Source organism: Rana temporaria, chromosome 6, assembly GCF_905171775.1.
Source record: "Rana temporaria chromosome 6, aRanTem1.1, whole genome shotgun sequence".
Classification (NCBI taxonomy): Eukaryota; Metazoa; Chordata; class Amphibia; order Anura; family Ranidae; genus Rana; species Rana temporaria.
In genome coordinates this window covers 66456232-66480285 of record NC_053494.1, presented here as the reverse complement: position 1 = coordinate 66480285, position 24054 = coordinate 66456232, and the positions used below count along the sequence as shown (strand labels likewise).

Sequence of the window (24054 nt, the reverse complement as noted above, 5' to 3'; positions counted from 1 at the left end):
ATGACTTGTTCTTTAATCCACTGTTGACTACGTCTCTGACTCGTTACATTGTTGCCAATGCGTGGAGTGCATCCAATGAAATATTTTTCATATTCAGTTTTACGAATATATTTATGAATATCTATGTATACATTGAATTTATTGACCGGTTTCTTCATGCCAACATTTTAGGCCTAAATTTAAAATGTTCAGTTCTTTATGTGTGAGTTCCACTGAAGTTAAATTAAAAATCCCTCCTATTCCTGATGCCTTCTTCTTTTTCTGCGACCTCACTCCTGCCCTGCACCCTCTGGTTCGTCCTTTTCAGGTATGGAAGTGTCCTTCCCCCATTGGTTCGTGCTTGAGTTCCTCTCCATTCTTGTTCCTGGTACTGTCCTGATGGGTATTGTGGAGGCAGATACTGGGGCGGAGGATAATGGACAGGTGGGTGGTGCGAAGAGGGGTAATTCTGGGGTTTCCCCCTGCGGGGTGGCTGGCCTCGACCCCTCCTTTGGGGCCCCCCTCGCCCTAAAAAAGGACGTGGAGGAGGAGCATTGTCATGGTTATCTTGGTAGGCTTTTAATGGTGCAAACTTGTTTTGTGTGGGGATCTGGTATTCCCAGCTTTGTGAATTCTGATATTGATTATCTCTAGTGCCACCACCTCTACTTCTCCCCCTTCCTCTTGCAATAGGGGTTGAGAAACGTTGAGGTGAGTCTATAGTGACCTCTTCATTACCATATGTATTAATACGTTCTGTCAATGGATCCTTGGAGGGTACAGGGTACAGTGTTAGGGTCGTCCGATGTTGGCCACGCGTCAGGGCGTGGCCAACATCGGACGACCTAAACACAGTACCCTCCAAGGATCATGAACTGAGAACAGAGCCGGAGCGCCATTTCTTACCTATCCAGTAAAGGGAGATCAGGCACAGTACTTTACATGCTCTTTTTACCTTTACATTGTGGTACCATATTTTATAAGGGGGGGGCTTATTTTATTTGCTAATAAACTTTTTGAAAAACCGGTACTAACACTATCAAAGTTTATTCCTTTATATGTACTACGGCAAGATTTATACCAGCAGAGTGGTGGATAGTGCAAGACCAATGACAAAGGGCTGATTGTGGTATCCCATGCTGTTTTTTATCCTCGGGTCTGGTGAGTGCATCCCATTAGGGGATAGTATCCCCCCACGTGGTGAAAATACAACCCCCTTGGGTGATAAGGAGCACATGTTATGGAAGACACTACTCACAGCTGATGTTCATCTGCACCATTATTGAACACCTATGGTTCCATAGTATTCTAATCAGAACTCACGTTTTGATCATCTAGCGCTGCTACAGTACACATTGAACTGTTTGGACTTTTTAGTCATTTGCATTCATTCACGTCTACTGTTTTTCTATTATTAAAGTAAATTACATACCTGAAAAGCAAGCCTGAAAAATCATAACAATAAAACTTTGCAGAATAGAATACAGTAAAAAAGAGCATAACAATAGAGAGAGAATAGAGAGGGAGAGAACAATAAAACAACTATTTTTGTTTTTTTTATTTTTTCCTTTTTTTTCCTTTTTTTTTAACACTTTTTTTTTTTTGTAACTGTTCAACTTTTCGGTTCCAGGTTTGGGTCTCTCAAAATGCGATGGCATTTTGGGAGACCCTGTGTAAGTGAGCCTAGCCTGTGAAATGTTTTTACCCTACACTAATAATTAACTCGTGTGTGGAAGCGTTCAAAACATTCCCCAATACAAAGAACAGGATCGGCAGGACATTTGGGACAAAAATAACGGGTGTCACGCCTAAATCCGCGCTTGCTACAGACACATCTTTTTTGGGGGGCTCGTTGGGTAGGGGTACTCTCGAGGGCATACGAAAAATGCCTCTCATGCAGTCGGCTTACTGCATTTGGTTGGGGATGGTGAGGTACAGCACCGCCTGGATACAGGAGTTCTGTGATGATATCCTTCTGGAATTGAAGGAAGGATCCATTCCGTCCTGAAGCTTTGTATAAGACATGAGCATTCAGTAGAGCCAATTGAAATAAATGTAGAGACACTTTTTGTACCAGCGTCTCGTCTTGCGGGCAATATGATACGGCGCCATCAGCTGGTCGTTTAGGTCCACCCCTCCCATGTTTTGGTTATATTCGTGGACACAGAGGGGTTTCTCCACAACACCAGTCGCCGTACGAATTTGTACTGTCGTGTCTGCGTGAAGGGTGGTAAGAACGAAAACATTCCTATTGTCCCGCCACTTCACAGCGAGCAAATTTTTACATCTGAAGCAGGCTCTCGCCCCCAGGCTAAGACGGGCATCTACAAGCCTCTGGGGGAAGCCCCGGCGATTAGGTCGCACGGTGCCACATGCTCCAATCTGACGATCAAACAAGTGACTAAAAAGTGGCACGCTGCTGTAAAAACTGTCCATGTATAAGTGGTACCCCTTTCTGAATAAGGGTGACACCAAGTCCCAAACGATCTTGCCAGCGCTCCCCATGTAATCTGGGCATCCTTCCGGCTCTACCTCACTATCTTTGCCCTCGTAAACCCTAAAGCTCCATGTGTAGCCTGTGGCCCTGTCACAGAGCTTATAGAGCTTGACCCCGTATCTGGAACGCTTGCTGGGAATGTACTGTTTGAAAGACAAGCGGCCAGCAAATTTAACCAGGGACTCATCAACGCAAACAACCTGCTGGGGATTAAACAAGGCTGCAAAACGTTCGTTGAAATGGTTTACGAGGGGCCGAATTTTGTAGAGCCGGTCAAATTCAGGGTCTCCACGTGGACGACAAAGTGCATTGTCACTGAAATGCATAAACCGCAGCATCGCCTCGTATCGTTTCCTGGCCATGTGAGCAGAGAACACGGGCATATGGTCGATGGGATGTGTGGACCAATACATCCGCAACTCCGGAAATGTGTGTATGCCCATGTTGAGGGTAAGGCCCAGAAAGATCTTAAATTTGGAAACCTCAAGAGGTTTCCATTCTTTGGCAAGGAGAGACTGGGGGTTAGCGGCGATGTAGGTACCAGCATATAAATTAGTCTGGTCCACAATAGATCTATAGAGATCTTCCGTGAAATACAGCGAATAAAAATCAAGTGACGTAAAGTTCGCTGTATCCACCTGAATACCGGGTTGGCCAGTGAATGGGGGAAGTACGGGTTCTGCAGAAGTGGTGGGGACCCAATCAGGATAGAATTCTGCAGGATGGGCACGACGGGCCTGTCTGTCTTCTTCTTGGTGGCAGCGGGACACTACTTGTGCTTGCCACCTCGCCAGCTTGAACTGCACATATGGGACTCGCCACGTCGCCACGTCTTACTGCAGTGCTGGATGAACGACCAGGGTGTACTAGGCCGCTGGTGCTTGCCAATCCACCAGAAGGAATAGCGGCGCTAGTACTGGCTCTCTGCTCCATACGAGGGACCTGCGATTCTTGCTGCTCAACAACATCAGAACGGGGTCGGGTACGCCTGGCCTTAGCAGGGACCACCACTCCGCGTCCAAGCTATCTGACATGGAGCCGCTGTCGTAAACGGGTTCGTATTCTGAGCCTGATTCTGTCAGATGCGTGACCTCCTCTTCTTCACTATCTGACATGCACAGAATCCTGACGGCCTCTTCACCACTGTACATTCGCTTTGCCATTTTGGGCTCTAAATTTAGTGGTACACTGGTGATGATTTACAGGTAAAAAAAGCACCTGACTATAGAAAGGAAAATGTAGAAAACGCTTAAAAAAAACTGTTAGTGATCGCAGGGATCAGGCCTGTCTCTGCGAACGCTGCAGTTATGTGTCTTGTGTTTTTGAAGTGACAGTGATCGATCGATACTGCACTTGGATGGGTTGGGCTGGGCAGAGGGGGAAAACGCAGGTGCTAGCGGGTATCTGGGCTGATTCCGCTAACAATGCGTTTTTGGATACCCTAAACTGCTGGGTACGCTAGTATAGATCTGATCAGGTATCGATCCGTTCAGATACTATACCACTAAGGGGGGGTGTATGCTTTGCGAGTGGGTGTAAGCGGTACTGGCACTAACCTAACGCTACCTGGGGCGACGCAGACCCTGACTGACGCTAAAATTTAATTTATATCACCCGCCGGGCGATCAGGGGGTTAAACCTTTATTGGGTTATATACGGCGGGTGCCCTGATGCTATAAACAGCAAGCTAACTAACCAGCGTCAACCGTAACACTTATACGGTGATCACTGGTGAAAGGGTTAACTAGGGGGCAATCAGGGGTTAAAACCTTTATTTATGGGGGTACCCAACGCTATAGAACCTGGCGGCGAACCTCAAAAAAAACTAACTGCCTAGCGGCAACAGTGACACTAATACAGCGATCAGAAAATCGATCGCTTAGTGACACTGGCAATAGGGGGTGAAAGGGTTAACTAGGGGGTAATCAGGGGTTAAAAACTTTATTTATGGGGGTACCTAACGCTATAGAACCTGGCGGCGAACCTCAAAAAAAACTAACTGCCTAGCGGCAACAGTGACACTAATACAGCGATCAGAAAATCGATCGCTTAGTGACACTGGCAATAGGGGGTGAAAGGGTTAACTAGGGGGCAATCAGGGGTTAAAAACTTTATTTATGGGGTACCTAACGCTATAGAACCTGGCGGCGAACCTCAAAAAAAACTAACTGCCTAGCGGCAACAGTGACACTAATACAGCGATCAGAAAATCGATCGCTTAGTGACACTGGCAATAGGGGGTGAAAGGGTTAACTAGGGCGGTGATCAAGGGGTTAAACCTTTATTAGGGGGGGGTAGGGGGCTACCCTGGACCTAAAGGGGGCTAAAACTAACTGCCCTAACACTTTTTTCTGTAACACTGACACTAAATGCAGTAATCAAAAAAAAAATTACCCTGCATTCAGTGACACTGTTACAGGAGACTGGTGGGGGGGGGGGGGGCGATCGGCGGTGACTTAAGGGGTTAAATGTGCCTATGTGAGCTGGTGTTAGTGTGGTGTTGGGTGCAACTTACGTTTGTGATGTCTCCTCTCCTCAGCAGTGGTCGATATGACCACCACGAGGAGACATCACACAGTTCCTGCTTCCTGTGTTTACACTAAACACAGGAAGAGGAGGAGGGGAGCGCTGGCATTGGCTGAGAGCGATCCGGAGGGGGTGGCTGAAAACGAACAGCCGCCCCCACATCCCGGATCGCTTCTGCAGCGTACCGACCCGCGCCATGTACCGGGGGGGGGGGGTCCCGATCGGACCCCCGACCCCCGTCGAGCAGAGGACGTACAGGTACGTGATTGTGCCTGTCCGTGCCATTCTGCCGACGTAAATGTACATGAGCGGGTCGGCAACTGGTTAAAACTGAAAGTCTGCAGTTAAAGCACATCTTGTTTCATTTCAAATCCATTGTGGTGGTGTATAGAGCCAAAAAGATTAGAATTGTGTCGATATCCCAATATTAATGGAACTGACTGTATATCGATAACCATACGTGAAACCCACATATGCATGACTGAAATATAATCTAACTAATATAATGAATGAGTGAAAATAGTGAAATGAATGTTGAAAAACAAACAATTTATGTGTAAAACCACTTAGTTTCCTCTAATGTCCATATAATGTGTACCATGTATGGTCGTGGCCCACTCCAAAAATGTATATGAATATTAAATATTGCGTTAATGTGATGAATACTAAGAATGTATAGATCTTTTTTGGCAATATTGGCCTCCAAACGGACATTAATATACATTTAAAATATGTATCAAGTGTAAATACGTTTTGAACCTTACAAATATAGATCAATGGAAATAATACAAGGGAGTAAAAAGAGTCTGCTGACTTGGACTAAGTGACTATGTCTCCCCAGAATTATTAATATTAATGCTTAACTGTTTATACACTGTGTAATAAAACTGTGTATGGCGATCGGGTCCCAATAGAACAGAATAGAAAAACCCATAAAATTGTAAATCAATATGTATATGAACAAGCAATTTCTTATTCTGAAACATTGCAAATATATATAAATAAAAAAAAAATAATAATAATAATTGATAAAGCTTGAAGATGAAAACAAAATAAAACCAACCACATATTGTACAATTTTTTTTATAAACCATAAACATGAAATATAAAATCTGCACTGGTAGACAAATGTGCATGAGTTAAACGTCTGTCTTATTCAAACTATTTCTTCATTGTTTTCAAACTCTCAATGTGAAATGCGGGGACAGTTCTTATATTGTATTGAAGCAATCTTATTATAATGATTCCCAATCCAAGAGCAAAGAAAGATATGCAGCTAAAGAAAAAAATAGACTTTTTAATATTTAATGGAGAAATAGTACCGCTCCAAGCCCTGCGACTTATGCTGTGCTCCCGCCCTGTAGCACCAACAGGTGCAGACTGCGCTGATCTGTGGAAAAAAGAAATGATCCTGGACTGCCGCACTCTGATGAGCGATTTATTGAAACAAAATATGTTGCATGAATTTTTGGATGTCATACAGCTTTGGATTTTATCCTTTGTTTATTTTGTTTCAATAAATCGCTCATCAGAGTGCGGCAGTCTAGGATCATTTTATTTTTCTCTTCCGTTCATGGACGGACACAGCAGCATTGACCTTAGGGTTATATATCCATCCTTTCAGGAGAGACTATGCAGAAAAAACAGCACTTCAAGTGTTAAAACACTTCTTTCAGTACAGCACCTCCCAGGTGGCGGGTCCCCCGGGTACATCCCACTCTCTTGCATCATGCAGCCTCAGTTTTTTTTCTGCCTAGCATTAGGAGAAGACATGGCCCTTCTGGAGCCCATGTGCTCTGGAGATTTTTTGCGATTTTTTTTTTTTTTTCCCGCTTTTATTTGAATTTTTCCTGCATTTTTGGATCCTGGGATCCACAATAAACTGTCGACTGGGTGACGGGCTGGATCTTGATCCTTTTAGTCCCCCCCATGTTCGGCCATCGAGCGTGTGCCGGCCTTTAGCTACGCACTGGGCCGTCCACAACATGCCCCGTTGCTCCAGGGGTGGCCGGTGAGCTATATGCTACAGGGGACACATATGACCAGTCTCTATGGCTGAGTCACAGTGTGCCGGACCGACAGCCATGCCGTATCTGCTGCGGACGTTGGGTCTGTCTGGAATGCCTCCAGACAGACAGGATGGGCAAGTAGTATCCCCTTGTCTTGGCAGGGTGGTTCGGCTGGTGCATTCCTGGGGAGGTCGACTGAGGGTTCACCCTGCTTTTCTCTCTCCCTCTTTCCCCGTTCTGGGTGGCGGCTATGAGGTGGGGGGGGGGGGTCCGCCTGGAGGGGCTCCATTACCACCGGGGGGCTGTGCTGCTGTGAGGTGCTATTTTATTTTTTATTGCATTTATGGTGCTGTGTGTGTGCTGGACTGTGTTCTGCTGTTTGTTACTGGGTTTTTAAACACGTGTATGGCCGCCATTTTGCCAGTGACACGGTTCTATGTATCGGCGGCCATTTTCTTCTAGCCCACATGCTGTTTTTCTGCATGTCGGAGGCCATCTTGGAAACATTTTTGGCCTCTAGCGCCAAAGCTTGCAGAATACTTCCTGAGGGACGGCACAGCACGGACAGCGCTCTCAGCTCTTCAGCAGCACTACAGTCTGGTCGGGGTGGTGAGTCTACTGGGGGGTCCCCTGCTCTCTGTTGCAGCCGGGAGGGTGGCCTGTGGGTCTTGCCTTGCAGTACTAGGGTGGCATATACGGTGGGTCAGCATTGAGTCTGAACCAGCGGCTTCTACCCCAACCATGCCAGAGTTAACCCTTAGTGCCCCTGCGACCTCGGTGGATGCTATGGCGGCAGTCCTTGAGGCGTTTTTTGCCAGGATTGAAGCGGCAAGTGGCCAGAAGGGGGGGTAAAAAGCGCCCCCTCCCTGCGCCTGCTTCTGGGGATGTCTCTGACACGGAATCAGGCCCTGCTATTGCATCTGGCTCTAGTTGTGTTATGTCAGATGATGCAGGCTTAGCCCACATGGACAGTGAGGATGACTATGTTTCAGGGTCAACGCATAATAAGGAATTTGTTGGAGCTCTTATCACTGCGGTGCGGGATACTCAGAAACTTGAGGATTTGGCGGAGGCATCGGACACGCCGGTCCCTTTTGGGTTCTGCAAGCCACACCGCACCGCACCGCAAAAGTGTTTCCTTGTGTTCCATATCTGGACAAATTGTTGTACAAGGAATGGGATCGGCCGCAGAAAGTTTTAGCTGTGCCAAAATACTTTGCGGTCAGTTATCCTTTTGAGGAGGACCTTTTGAAAAAGTGGGTCTCTCCTCCGTCAATGGACCCCCCTGTGTCCAGGCTGAACAAGGCTACCACGTTACCTGTGGAAGGGGCTCCTGCTTTTAAGGATCCCGCAGATAGGAGAACTGAGGCTGTGGCCCGCTCCATGTTCACAGTGGTGGGGTTTGGCGGTGAGACTGGTTTTGGCCGGGGCTCTGGTCTCAGACACTTACCGAAAGGGCAAAGTCCTTGCTGCAGGAACTGGAGGCGCAGAATGCTTCTGAGCTCTGTGTGGACCTGGCCGAACAGTTGGTACAGGGCCTAAAGTTTTGTCTGTGAGTCGGCCCTGGATACGCTCCCCTTGCTCTCCAGGGCCTTCGCTTACATGGTGGTACTACGCCGTCTCGTGTGGCTGAAGTGTTGGTCTGTGGACCAGTCTTCTAAAAAGGCTTTGGTGGACTTACCCTTTAAGGGTGAACGTCTTTTTGGGGCGTCCCTGTATGACATCATAAAGGATGCCACAGGCGGTAAGAGCACTCTGCTCCCACAATCTGGGAAGGGAAAGGAGCCTCGCCTTAAGCAAGGGCCCTCCTTTACTGCCCCCAAGCGTTTTTTTCGCCCGCCAAGTGCGGCAGGAAAAAATTTTTCAGGGAGCTAAAGCGCCCGCTGAAGGGCAAAAACGCCCCTGGTACCGCAAGCCCAACAAGCCTGCGGACAAGCCTGCTTCTGCATGAAGATCTGCCCCCGCCCTCATCTTGGGTGGGGGGCCGGCTTCGCAGCTCGGTGGAGGTCTCTTCTTTCCGACCGTTGGGTTTGCGAAGTAGTTTCCTCGGGGTACAAGATAGTTTCTCTCTTGCCCACCAAACAGATTTTTTTTTCCCTCCGGGTCGCCGGAAGGATCTGTCAGGAGCTGTCCAGGATCTGCTGGTCAGGGGGGTGGTTGTGCCGGTTCCCTCAACGGAACGGTTTCAGGGGTTTTACTCCAATGTGTTTGTACTCCCCAAGAAGGAAGGGGTCCATCCAATACTGGACATCAAGGCCCTCAATTGTTTTGTCAAAGTGCAAAAATTCAGGATGGAGTCGATTCGCTCAGTTGTAGCAGCGCTCCATCAGTGGGATTTCCTAGGATCCTTGGATATCAAGGATGCATACCTGCATATCCCCATATGCGCAAAACACCAGAGATTTCTGCGTTTTGCGATCGGAGAGGACCACTTTCAATTTGTGGCCCTCCCGTTCAGCCTGGCCTCGGCACCACGGGTTTTCACCAAGGTGCTTGCTCCGATTCTGGCCCTGCTGAGGCAGCGTGGGATCGCTATCGTAGGATACCTGGACGACCTTCTTCTGAGAGCTCTCATGCTCAGAATTGGAGGACGAGCATCACCTGTCAAACCCTACTAGAATTCGGTTTGGCTATTAAATACCCAGAAATCGGTACTGGTACCGTCCTTAGCGACTGGAATACCTGGGGTTAGTCCTGGACTCCTCAGAGGCGAGGGTTTTCCTCCCAACGGAAAAACTACAGACATTGCAGTCTGCTGTGCAGCGGTTGACGACCTAGAAATGGGCATCGCTTCGCTTTTGCATGAGAGTGCTGGGTCTGATGGTGGCCTCTTTCGAGGCAGTGCGGTATGCCCAATTTCACACTCTCGAGTATTACAAAAAGAGATTCTGTCACGTTGGGACAAGCTCCCTTCATCTCTGGATTACCAGATTCGGGCGAGTCTCCTGGTCAGGTCCTCCCTAGTGTGGTGGCTGACATTTCCGGCACTTCGGGCCGGAAAATCATTTCTGCTGTGCCATTGGACAGTGATCACGATGAATGCCGGCCTCTCCGGCTGGGAGGGTGTCTGGGGTGTCGAGTCAGCCCAGGGGCGCTGGACTCAGGAAGAATCCCGCCTACCAATCAATTTACTGGAGCTCCGAGCGATCAAGTTGTCTCTCTCCAAGTGGTCTCTGGGTCTACAGGACCGACCGGTCAGGATCCAGTCCGACAACGCCACGGCCTTGGCGTACGTCGAACATCAGGGAGGCACGCGGAGCTCGGCTGCAGCGACGGAAGTCGCGCACATGCTCCTGTGGGCCGAAAGTTAAGTTCCGGCTATGTCGGCCGTGTACATTCCGGGGGTGCAGAACTGGCAAGCCGACTACCTAAGTCACCAAACACTAGACCAAGGAGAATGGTCGCTACACCCAGAGGTGTTTCAGAGTCTGTGCCAAAGATGGAGCATTCCAGACGTGGATCTTCTGGCGTCCCGTCTCAATCGGAAGGTGTCACGGTTCGTGGCCAGGTCAAGGGATCCGTGGGCGGACGCGTCAGATGCGTTGGTGGCACCATAGGGTCACTATTGCCTTATCTACGCCTTCCCTCCTCTGAAGCTTCTTCCTCGCCTGCTGCGCAGAGTCGAAGCCGAGGGGATACCAACAATCCTGATCACTCCGGATTGGCCGCGCCGTCCTTGGTACGTCTGATGGCAGACGTCCCCTGGCGTCTACCCCTGAGAGAAATCTTCTGTCGCAGGGGTCCGATCTTTCAACCCTGCTTTACAGTCGCTGGCTTTAACGGCGTGGGCTGTTGAGAGCCAGGTGCTGAAGGATCGAGGCCTGTCAGGGCTCGTGTAGTCTCTAACTATGTTACGAGCACGGAAGTCTACTTCCTTCAGATTTAACATCGTACGTGGAAGGCCTACATCGCCATGTGTGAAGAGATGAAATGGCACCCCCGTACATACGTGATGTCCCGGATTCTGTTGTTCTTACAGCGTGGAGTGGATCAGGCCCTCGCCTTAAGTACTGTTAAGAGTCAGATTTTGGCTCTAGCTGTCTACTTTCAGCGACTCTTGTAGGCGCACTCCTTGGTGCGTATGTTTGTGCAGGGGGTTCGGCATGTAGCCCCTCCACTGCCTCCATGGGACTTGAATTTAGTCCTTTCGGCGCTTCAAGAAGCTCTGTTTGAGGACATTCGGAAGATTCCTTTGTTGACTCTGTCCCAGAAGGTGGTTTTTCTGGTGGCAATTACCTCGGTCAGACGAGTATTTGAACTGGCGGCCTTGTCCTGCAAGGCTCCCTACTTGGTCATCCATAAGGATAAGGTGGTGCTGCGGCCGCAGCCGTAATTTCTCCCAAAGGTTGTTTCGGGGTTTCCACAATAATGAGGACATTGTTTTGCCATCCTATGTCCTCGCCGACGGAGGCCACTTTACATTCCGTGTGTTCGGGCCTACGGGTGTACTTGTCTGCTACGGCTCCGTTTCGGAAGTCGTGTCACTGTTCGTGTCAGTGACTGGTCCTAAGAAGGGTCTGGTGGTCTCTTTGGCCACCATTAGACAGGATTAGACAGGTCGTGCTCCAGGCCTATGCCCTAAAGGGGGGGGGGGCGTCTCCCTTTCAGGTTACGGCACATTCGACCAGGGCTATTGGTGCCTCCCTGGGCTTTCCGCCATCAAGCGTCTGTTTTACAGGTGTGTAAGGCAGCGACCTGGTCGTCAATCCACACCTCAAAGTTTTACAAGGTGGATGTGAGTGCATCTTCGGATGCCTCCTTTGGCCGCAAGGTTTTACAGGAGGCAGTTTAAGGTTGAAGTTCCTCCGTTGAGGAACTCTGGTTTGTTTTGGCTGAAGCTTGGTTTGCTGTGTTTTTCCCACCCCTCGAAAAAAAATTGACACTGCTTGGGGACGTCCCTAAGGTCAATGCTGCTGTCTGTCCATGAACGGAAGAGAAAATAGGATTTTTGTACTCACCGTAAAATCCATTTCTCGGAGTTCATGGACGGACACAGCACCCACCCCTCCTTTGTTTGTACTGCTTGTTTACGAACTGAGGCTGCATGATGTAAGTAGAGTGGGATGTACCCAGGGGACCCGCCCCCTGGGATGTCTGTACTGAGTAGTGTTTTTAACACTTGAAGTGCTTGTTTTTTTCTGCCTAGTCTCTCCTGAAAGAAAGGAAATATAACCCTAAGGTCTATGCGCTGCTGTCCGTCCATGAACTCATAGAAATGGATTTTACGGTGAAGTACAAAAATCCTAGTTTTTCCACAGACGTTTAATATTTTCAGGACTCTCACGGGGGGCGTATCTCAAGCTCAGAGTTAACCCTGTGTATAGCACATGTGTATAGACGCCCTACCCAAAAGTAATTTCAACAACTAAATATTTGTGTTACCAAACTAGGTAATATGATGGGATACACACGTGTACATGGTGGCATATATATCGGATGACCTGATATATGCTCGATGTAATGGGCATAAAGCAAGATTATTTGTATACAGAGGTGAAGTTCGCCATCACTGTGTTGATGCTATATATACCAAGTGCCCCAGGACGACGTCTTATGAGACGAAACGGCGTAGGGCGGCGGTGTGCTGACGTCTAGAAACCGCATACAGTGTCCCGGAGTGAACGGGTTGTGCTAGCCGGCCGGCTATAATTTCACTGCAAATTTTATCTATATTCTTGTAAGTGTGATTTTAATCTTTTTAATTGTTATATGGGTTCACACTATGTAGCCTTTTCTTCTCCATATTGGTTTCTATCAACATTGGTTATCGGTCTACTGTGGGGGAAGTTTTTGGCTCTTGGATATCCTGCCACGTAACCCTCCGGCTGGGGAGTAAGCCAGGTGGAGGTGTCCTGTCTATCCATGCACTTTTCTGAGGTTCATGCAATTTTGATGTCACTATCTGTTTGAATGGGAAAAGGGATTTTCTACTATCAAATTACCATCAGATGCACATTTTTGTTTGAACAATAGACTTTCATATGTTCAATTTTTCTCACTATTAATGTAATATTTCATGTATGGGTGAAAGATTTGTTTTATTTTATTTTACTTTGCGCTAACACTACTTTAGTATTCACATTAGTTGCGCAGCTATTTTTCCATTGATGCTATATATGATCTGTCGCATGAATAAATTTGACATCAATAGTCCTATAATTATGTAGATTGTCATAGGAAGATCACAACCTTGGTAGCTAACACATGCTCCAAATCTGAAACACAGCACAGCCAATACAAGAATAATGAACACCTTTGTTCAGCTAAGATGAAACTTCCTTTTTTTTTTGCTTGGGCATATGGCCTCCTTTATAGTAAAACATGAGTCATTGTTTGCATAAGCAGTATCAGTCCTAGTTTGTGCTGTCCATCTATGGATTGGGTAATCCCTTATCCAAGGGTCTTCTGGCCAGATCCATCGGGGTTTCTCCAGTCTCTTTGGAGGGATCAGCATTCCTGTTTTTCTTGAAGGGAGGCGGTGCTTTAGCGGCCATTTTGAGTAAGAAGATTAGCATGTATATGTGTACATAATAGAAATGGGCATTTAATTAGAGTATTAAGCAATCCATAACAAGGGCTCTTACAGCGGCTTTACATTACAGAGGAATGAGAAGCAGCACACGGCTAATGTGCAAGTTAAAGTGGTCCTGAAGTTTTTTTTTTAAGGCTGATGGTTTTTACTTGAATGCATTCTCTGGATTAAGGTAAAAAAATCTTCAGTATGCAACCCCACCCTTAGTCTAGGTTCCCATCTGTGTGGGTGGTCCCGCACAAATACTGGCAGCCACAATCACCCACACAGAGAAATGCCGGACCTGTGGGCAGGTGCCATTAATCCTAATGGCTCGCCGCCCACACTGGAAATCGCACTGCTACTGGGAAACTCGGTTCGGCCCCTGCACTTTCCCCAAAGCAGCTGGTCTTTGAGCCCACACTGTCCCAAAATTGGGGGCCCCATGATGGCACTGAGAAAGATTAATACAGGGGAGGCAGTCTGTCTCCTACCTACTTGATGTCTGTTTACCTGCACTGTCATCATTGTAGGGGCCCAAGAGCATTACTTTGCCCAGGGGCCCATGATGCTATTAAGACGGCCCTGTGCACAGGTGTGAACCTAGCCTCATACTTACCTGAGCCTGATTTCGATCCAGCAATGTGCACGGTTGCTCTCTTGGCTATCTACCTCCACATTGGCTCAGATACAGCAGGGGGATCCATTGGCCCCTGCTGCTGTCAGTCACAGCAATTGAGAAGGGGGCATTGCCGACTGCTGTGGGGGCACCCAGTGGGAGGTGCCAGGAGCATGTGCAGGGGATTTGAGAAGAGGAGGATCGGGCAGCTCTGTGTAAAACCATTATAGGTAAGCAGGGGAAGTGTAGTAAAAAAAAATGTATGTGTGTGTGTGTATATGTGTATATATATATTATAAAATAAAATAAATAAATAGTGTGTGTGATATAGGGCTGTGCAAAAAATCGATTCGATAGGTCAAATCGATTTCAGATTTTGACAAAATAGATTTTCGATTTTATTTTTATTTTTTTACACCGCTCTGGTCCTGAGGAGCTGCGGGCAGGAGTTTTTAGATGAGGCCACGACTTCGGCCTAGTCCGCGAGGCAGGACGCCGCAGACTAGGCTGAAGCTGCAGCCTCGCCTAAAAAATCCTGCCCGCAGCAAAAATTTGACTCGTAAATCTAGTCATACATGTATACATGTGTATATGAATGTATGTGTGTGTGTGTATATATATATATATATATATATATATATATATATATATATATATATATATATATATATATATATATATATATATATATATATATATATATATATATATATATTAATCTAATATAATTTTGTGTTTGTGTATAGAGAGAATCTATAAAAAAAAAATTTTTTTTATTTTTTTACTCTGAACGTTTATGGTTACTTTAATGTCTGCAGGCTTGGAAAATGGAACTGGCTACAAGACCGTTATCAGAAGAGAGTAGTGATTGAATTATTTATATGTTGAATGGTCTAAGGTTATTACTGGCATACCTCAGGATTCAGTGTTGGGACCCTTACATTTTAGGCTAATTATAAATGATGTAGCGTTTGGGATTAAAAATACCATTTCAGTGTTTGCAGATGACACCAAGCTATGTAGTGGAATAATGTTCCTACTGGATGCATCCAATACACTTTAATTGGGCAACTATGTAGCAAATGAAAAGAGAAACAAGTGCGGGACTTTAAATGAAGCATGTGCGGGAAACTGTTTACAATAAATGGGGGGAATGAATCAAAGATAATAAATCTGGAATAGGTTTAAATATTTTATTACTTTCACATAATGCACCGTCCATGACTATATTGCACTATTGAAGAAATAGATAAACATATATGTTTCACAGATTAGTTGGGGGACAAGGTACGTGGGCAGTGACCCAAATATATAAATGCAATGAGTACAGCGAGCTGTACTATATTATTGAGACATAAAATAGATATCACATATTAAAATGGAAATTACATCGCATGACACTGCAGTGATAATACATTAATGCATGAGGTATAGAGCTCTACGCGTTTCGCGACTGTTGGTCGCTCATCAGGAGCAGGCATGCATTACATTGGTTATCTGGAACGACATAAGCACATAGCTGGTTAAACGGGGCATCCAACATTTGTGGGGGCTGAGGACTCATCAAAAAGCCCCAGATGGGACTCACCAGGTTGCCGATTGCCTCTTTCCTTTTCTTTTTTCTTTTTTCCTTCTCCTTTGCTTGTTTTCCTCCCCCCTTCCCCCCTTTTCCTTTTCATCATATCTCCATATCCCATTCAAACATAATACATTCTTCATTTATTTCCAATACAGCCATCATTCCTTACCGACCAAAGTGCATTCAATACACCATGCCTCATGCCTGTGCCACCTGGGTGCGCTCTCTTGACGGGCCCTGCACCCCTCATTCTCCAGCCCTAGTCCCCGGCAGTGACCACCCCAATCCTGGGGTCCATCCGGAGCTTCACTCTAGTGCCAGCGGCAATCGGCAACCTGGTGAGTCCCATCTGGGGCTTTTTGATGAGTCCTCAGCCCCCACAAATGTTGGATGCCCCGTTTAACCAGCTATGTGCTTATGTCGTTCCAGATAACCAATGTAATGCATGCCTGCTCCTGATGAGCGACCAACAGTCGCGAAACGCGTAGAGCTCTATACCTCATGCATTAATGTATTATCACTGCAGTGTCATGCGATGTAATTTCCATTTTAATATGTGATATCTATTTTATGTCTCAATAATATAGTACAGCTCGCTGTACTCATTGCATTTATATATTTGGGTCACTGCCCACGTACCTTGTCCCCCAACTAATCTGTGAAACATATATGTTTATCTATTTCTTCAATAGTGCAATATAGTCATGCACGGTGCATTATGTGAAAGTAATAATATTTAAACCTATTCCAGATTTATTATCTTTGATTCATTCCCCCCATTTATTGTAAACAGTTTCCCGCACATGCTTCATTTAAAGTCCCGCACTTGTTTCTCTTTTCTATACCTAATTAGGGATGGAGGTAATTGACCCATTACCTCATTTAAAGTCCCAACCAACCCTCCCCCCGCCCACTTTATATGTAGCAAATGAAATTTAATGTTGAAAGAAGTAAAGGTATGCACTTGGGGACTAAACCTACATGCATTGTACCTTCTAGGCATAGAACAATGGGGAAGTCAATGGTAGAGAAGGATCTGGGTGTTCTGTTACATCATAGACTTAAAGGTTTTTTTTTTTTAGCTAAATAGCTTCATTTACCTTACTGCAGTCCTGGTTTCATGTCCTCATTGTTCGTTTTTGCTCTGATGTTGCTGTAATCCTTCTCTGTTCTGAAAACTTCCTGGTTGTCTGTTTCTTGATGAAAAAAAGTCATGGAAGCTTTCTCTCTGTGGTCACTAATCAAGGCGGTGTGATTACTGTACGTCTAAAACCTGTCAACACCAATCAGTTTCGTTTTACAAACTTTCACTGCACTGTATTGGCTCTGAGTCTCTGTACATCACATAGGCAGGAAACCGCATGCAAAAACGAAACTGAAACTGCAGGTACATTATATGATTGATTTTTATCTATGTTTAATCATTTTTAAAGGGATTCAGTTAACTATTATGTCTCTATACCCTGTAAACAGTCATTTCAGCAAAAAAAAAAAAAAAAAATCCTTTACAACTCATTTTACTAATAACATGCAATGCAAGGCTGCAGTTTCCAAAGCTAGAAAATTATTTATTTTATATTAAAAGAAATGGACACCATAGAGAGAGACGGACATAATTTTTCCCCTGTACAAATCGTTAGTAAGGCTGGGTTCACACTTGTCCGACAAACGCTCCGACATTGGGAGCTCATGCGGCATGACGTATGAAAATCAATGTTTCCCTATGGAAGCCATCTTAACTGGTCCGACTTTGAAAATGCTCCCTGCACTACTTTGGTCGGACTTGATCCTACTTCAGCCCATTGAATATCATTGAAGTCGGATTGGCATGCGACTTGTGCTCTGATGATCTTGAGGGGGAACACCACGCCAAATAAAAAAAAGGCACGGTTTCCCCCTCTAAGAGCATACCAGGCCCTTCGGTCTGGTATGGATTTTAAGGGGAACCCCCTACGGCGAATAAGCAGTGTGGGGTCGCCCCAAAATCCATACCAGACCCTTATCCGAGCATGCAGCCCAGCTGGTCAGGAAAGGGGTGGGGACGAGCGAGCGCCCCCCCCCCCACCTCAACCAGACCGCATGCCCTCAACATGGGGGGGTAGGTGTTTTGGGCAGGGGTGGCCCTGCGCCCGCCCACCCCAAAGCACCTTGTCCCCATGTTGATGAGGACAAGGGCCTTTTTCCGACAACCCTGGGCGTTGGTTGTCGGGGTCGGCAAGGGGTTTATTGGAATCTGGGAGCCCCCTTTTAATAAGGGGGCGCCAAGATCCCGGGCCCCCACCCTATGTAGATGAGTATGGTGTACATCGTACCCCTACCCATTCACCTGGAAAAAAAGGGTCAACAATAAAACACGCTACACAGGTTTTTAAAGTATTTTTTTAGACAGCTCCGGGGGGTCTCCCCAAACTTTGGGGGTCTCTTCTGACTTCTCCGGTTCTTCTCCCACTGTCCAGTGTCTTCTGCCTATGATGTACCCCATACTCATTCACATAGGGTGGGCGGGCGTGATCTGGGGGCCCCCTTATTTAAAGGGGGCTCCCAGATTCCGATAAGCAGACCCCGACAACCAACGGCCAGGGTTGTCGGGAAGAGATCCTTGTCCTCATCAACATGGGGGCAAGGCCTGCACCAAAGCACCCCCCCCCATATTGAGGGCATGCGGCCTGGTACAGTTCAGGAGGGGGGAGATCGCGTGTATATGGAGTTTTTCTATTTATTCTAGTGGTTGAACTAGATGGACTTTTTTCAGCTTGACTAACTTCAAAACTTCTGAATGCAATTTTAAAATAGTCCAAGGTTTTGTGAACACTAAACTTCAAGTGAAGGGCTTTCAACAGCCTCAATGTAGTGTAGATGGGAAATGTATGCTGAGTGGTAAGAGTTAATTCTATATATTTTGTGTTGCATAACATACAGTGCCTTGCGAAAGTAGTCGGCTCCCTTAAACTTTGCAACCTTTTGCCACATTTCAGGCTTTAAACATAAAGATATAAAACTGAATTAGACTCTTAAAGTATGTTGGCAAATTAATACATCGGGACCAGTCGGGCTTTATCCCAAACAGATCAGCAGCTAACAATATTAGACTACTGTTTTTAAATTTACAATTACCTGTAAATAATAAGGGGAATGGAGCCATTATGTATTTAAACGCAACTAAAGCCTTTGACAGTATAGAATGGGAATTCCTATGGGCCTGTCTAGAACAATTTTGGAATAGTACCACGATTTATAAGGTGGATAAAACTGTTAGTGCCTTGCGAAAGTATTCGGCCCCCTTGAACTTTGCAACCTTTTGCCACATTTCAGGCTTCAAACATAAAGATATAAAACTGATTTTTTTTTTTTTTTTGAAGAATCAACAAGTGGGACACAATTATGAAGAGACACAACTCCAGAAGTTCAGTGAGGATCTCTGAATGATCCAATGTTGACCTAAATGACCAATGATGATAAATAGAATCCATCTGTGTGTAATCAAGTCTCCGTATAAATGCACCTGCACTGTGATTGTCTCAGAGGTCCGTTTAAAGCACAGAGAGCATCATGAAGAACAAGGAACACACCAGGCAGGTCCAAGATACTGTTGTGGAGAAGTTTAAAGCCGGATTTGGATACAAAAAGATTTCCCAAGCTTTAAACATCCCAAAGAGCACTGTGCAAGCGATAATATTGAAATGGAAGGAGTATCAGACCACTGCAAATCTACAAAGACCTGGCCGTCCCTCTAAACTTTCAGCTCATACAAGGAGAAGACTGATCAGAGATGCAGCCAAGAGGCCCATGATCACTCTGGATGAACTGCAGAGATCTACAGCTGAGGTGGGAGACTCTGTCCATAGGACAACAATCAGTCGTATACTGCACAAATCTGGCCTTTATGGAAGAGTGGCAAGAAGGAAGCCATTTCTTAAAGATATTCATAAAAAGTGTTGTTTAAAGTTTGCCACAAGCCACCTGGGAGACACATCAAACATGTGGAAGAAGGTGCTCTGGTCAGATGAAACCAAAATCAAACTTTTTGGCAACAATGCAAAATGTTATGTTTGGCGTAAAAGCAACACAGCTCATCACCCTGAACACACCATCCCCACTGTCAAACATGGTGGTGGCAGCATCATGGTTTGGGCCTGCTTTTCTTCAGCAGGGACAGGGACGATGGTTAAAATTGATGGGAAGATGGATGGAGCCAAATGCAGGACCATTCTGGAAGAAAACCTGATGGAGTCTGCTAAAAACCTGAGTCTGGGACGGAGATTTGTCTTCCAACAAGACAATGATCCAAAACCTAAAGCAAAATCTACAATGGAATGGTTCACAAATAAACATATCCAGGTGTTAGAATGGCCAAGTCAAAGTCCAGACCTGAATCCAATCGAGAATCTGTGGAAAGAACTGAAACTGCTGTTCACAAACGCTCTCCATCCAACCTCACTGAGCTCGAGCTGTTTTGCAAGGAGGAATGGGCAAAAATTTCAGTCTCTCGATGTGAAAAACTGAGAGACATACCCCAAGCGACTTACAGCTGTAATCGCAGCAAAAGGTGGCGCTACAAAGTATTAACTTAAGGGGCTGAATAATTTTGCACGCCCAATTTTTCAGTTTTTTATTTGTTAAAGTTTGAAATATCCAATAAATTTCGTTCCACTTTATGATTGTGTCCCACTTGTTGTTGATTCTTCAAAAAAAAAAATACAGTTTTATATCTTTGTTTGAAGCCTGAAATGTGACAAAAGGTCGCAAAGTTCAAGGGGGCCGAATACTTTTGCAAGGCACTGTATTTTTAAAAATACATCTTAAAGCATTCTTTTATACATCAAAAAGGAAAATGCTGCAAGAGAGCATTAAATGTTGCTAGAAAATTAAAATATATTTTCGAAAGAGGTCTGTTATGCAACACTGGTATTCGAAGAGCCTAAAATCTGTTTATTAAATATGTGTTTTTAAGTCCTTGTTTAATATACTGTAGCCCCCAGATATTGCTATAGTGTGGCTACTGGTATAACATATTTTGTTTCCATTGCAGACAGCCTCTGAAAATGATGTATTCTCCAAAGAAAACCATTAAACAAAGTGAGCCAAATGATGAAATGAGGGAAGAGGCAGAAGCTCTGATTGTAAAGACACCCGCAAAAGATGCGCAGCCGTCATTGTTTAAAGCTTTGTATAAAACATTTGGCCCTTATTTCTTCATGAGCTTTTTCTTCAAATTCATTCATGATGTTTTAATGTTTGCAGGGCCAGAACTATTAAAGTAAGTTCCTGTTGAGAAAGGATAACTATGAATGCTTTGTGTAAAGCTCTAAATGGATAACAAATGTTCTAATGCCAGTTATCATAGCTGTCAGATAAAACAAATTTAAGATGAATCATGTGACATTTAACATGTAGTTATATGGCTAACTTTTAAAGATAAGTATGGGTTTTCATTTCGTTAGGATTCATACTTGCCTTGGTGGATGGAGCATCAGACCGATGCTGAAGCTGTCCTCCGGCATCTCTGCACTGAGAACCGAGCCACCGAACATTGCCAATGGCTTGGTTCTCACTCCTCCCCGAGCAGAGATGCTGCCTGTCAATCAGCATCTCTCCTGCTCTGATCCTTCACGCTCATTGGAGCAGTGAGCTATGGAGGGGCGGGCACTGACATCAACCAAGGCAGCAAGCGGATCTAGATGTCCAGAAGGCGGGATTGACGAGCTGCCTCAACTTATGGCAGTGACGTCAGTGGCAAGCAGACTTCAGACCGCTCTCTGCTGAAAACGGGTCACAGTAGTGCAAAACGAATTGTGACCCAGAGAAGAAGCCCAGCCTAAAAAGGCTGGACTTCTCCTTTTTTTGAAGTGAATCAAGAAGTGTAAGAATATATGTGGCCTCACAGAAGTGGGTCTTTACCTGTGGGTCCAATTTATGACTACCTGTGAATTTGCTGCACAGTGCACTCTCAGCACAGAGACTGAGCTCTCACCAAGCCCTGGGTTCTGTAATAACGATCGGGAACAGGGAGGCCCGCGTCCTGATCGCTTTGATAGCCTCTGATAGGCTTTCAGTTATTTACTGTACAGTCCACCCATTTGTTTTCTCCTCTTGAATGGAGAAAAATATGCATTTTATCTTTTTGAGTAGAGGGGGGATCAGGGGTTTATATAGACCCATGATCTCTCAATAAGGAAAACATGTTACTGCCCTTGCTATCAGAAGGAATGTTGTTCATCCCTTATAATGGCAATAAAGTTGAATATAAAATCAATAAAACAGTGTAAAATTCAAATAAAATAAATCGATGCTTACGAAGGAGGTTTCCTGCCTGTAATGCTCCTCTTTTGAGGGCTGAAAAAGACCCCCAGTATTCACAGAAAGTTTGCGGTCACCACATCCCTAATAATATAGAAAGAAAAAGCCCCCTATGGAATGGGATTTAAAAAGTGACCGGAAACAATTGAGTAAGGTAAAAAATTATTGGATACAAACAATCATTGTTATAAAAATTAAATCTTGTGAAATATACAAATCCAATGTAGAAAATGTGATAGATGTGGATACATATAAACGACTCTTGGTTAGACCCAACGTTTCCAGCTTGATGCCTTTCTTCAGGATTTTTACAAACATATAGAGCCAAATGTCTAATTAACCACTTGACCACTGGGCACGAAAACCCCCTTAATCACCAGACCAATTTTCAGCTTTCGGTGCTCTCACAATTTGAATGACAATTACTCAGTCATACAACATTGTACCCATCTGAAATTTTTGTCCTTTTTTTCCCACAAATAGAGCTTTCTTTTGGTGGTATTTGATCACCTCTGCGGTTTTTATTTTTTGCGCTATAAAAGAAAAAAGACTGAAAATTCTGTAAAAAAAAAAAAAAATCTAGTTTCTGTCATATTAGCAGGTTATTTCTCACACACAGCATATGCATACTACAAATTACACCCCAAAACACATTCTGCTATTCCTCCCGAGTATAGCGATACCACATGTGTGCGACTTTTACACAGCGTGGCCACATAGAGAGGCCCAACATGCAGGGAGCACCATCAGGCGTTCTGGAGCACCCAGGCCAATTCTGACATTTCTCTCCTACATGTAAAAATCATCATTTATTTGCTAAAAAAATTACATAGAAACCCAAAACATTATATATGCTTTTTTTTTCAAAGACCCTAGAGAATACAATGGCGGTTGTTGCAACTTTTTATCTTGCACGGTATTTTCGCAGCAAATTTTTGAACGCGTGTTTTAAAAAAAAAAACAGTTTTGTGCTTAAAAAAAAAAAAAAACAGTAAAGTTAGCCCAATGTTTTTGCATAATATGAAAGATGAAGTTACGCCGAGTAAATAGATACCCAACATGTCACCCTTCAAAATTGCACACGCTCGTGAAATTGCGCCAAACGTTGCTACTTAAAAATCCCCATAGGCGACGTATTGGAGTATTGAGGGTATTGCGGAGTATTGGGGGGGTATTGCAGAGTATGGGGGGGGGTATTGCAGAGTATGGGGGGGGGTATTGCAGAGTATGGGGGGGGGTATTGCAGAGTATGGGGGGGGGGGTATTGCAGAGTATGGGGGGGGGTATTGCAGAGTATGGGGGGGGGTATTGCAGAGTATGGGGGGGGTATTGCAGAGTATGGGGGGGGTATTGCAGAGTATGGGTGGGTGGGTATTGCAGAGTATGGGGGGGTGGGTATTGCAGAGTATGGGTGGGTGGGTATTGCAGAGTATGGGGGGGTGGGTATTGCAGAGTAAAATAAAAAAAATGATGAGTGCAATACTCTGCAATACCCCACCCCATACTCTGCAATACCCCACCCCATACTCTGCAATACCCACCCCCCCAGGGTGGGTATTGCAGAGTATGGGGTGGGGTATTGCAGAGTATGGGGTGGGGTATTGCAGAGTATTGCACTCATCATCATTTTTATTTTGCAGAGTATTGCGCAGGGATGGCTGGATCTGTGACTGCAATTGTCACAGATCCAGCCCACAGTGCGGCGGCTGCTGCTGCCGCCCGATCCCCCCCCCTCCCTCTCCTCTCACACTGTACCGAACGGTACAGAGAGGAGAGGGAGGAACCGGCGTCATTACATGACGCCGGTTTGTTTACAAGTGATCGCGCCGTCATTGGACGGCGCGATCACGTGGTAAGGAGCCGCTTCCATTGGCTCCTTACCGCGAGTGCTGTTGCTGCGGGTCCCGTAGACCCGGCGAGCACCGGCGATCGCGTGTGCGCGCCCGCTCGGGCGCGCACAACGCAGTCTCTGGGAGGACGTACATTGACGCCCTCCTAGAGTACAGGAACCGCTCTGTAGCCGTATTTTGGCTATAG

At 45.6% G+C, this 24054-nt stretch overlaps 1 protein-coding gene across 3 annotated transcripts in view; it reads left to right on the top strand.

Annotated features, from left to right (window-relative positions):
- LOC120943551 (multidrug resistance-associated protein 1-like) overlaps positions 1-24054 on the top strand; it is a 650821-nt gene that overhangs the window by 147922 nt on the left and 478845 nt on the right. For all 3 annotated transcript variants that reach the window (XM_040356917.1, XM_040356914.1, XM_040356915.1), the window contains exon 8: positions 20750-20977. In XM_040356917.1, coding sequence (XP_040212851.1) covers positions 20750-20977 — 228 coding nt within the window. The remainder of the gene's footprint in view (positions 1-20749; positions 20978-24054) is intronic.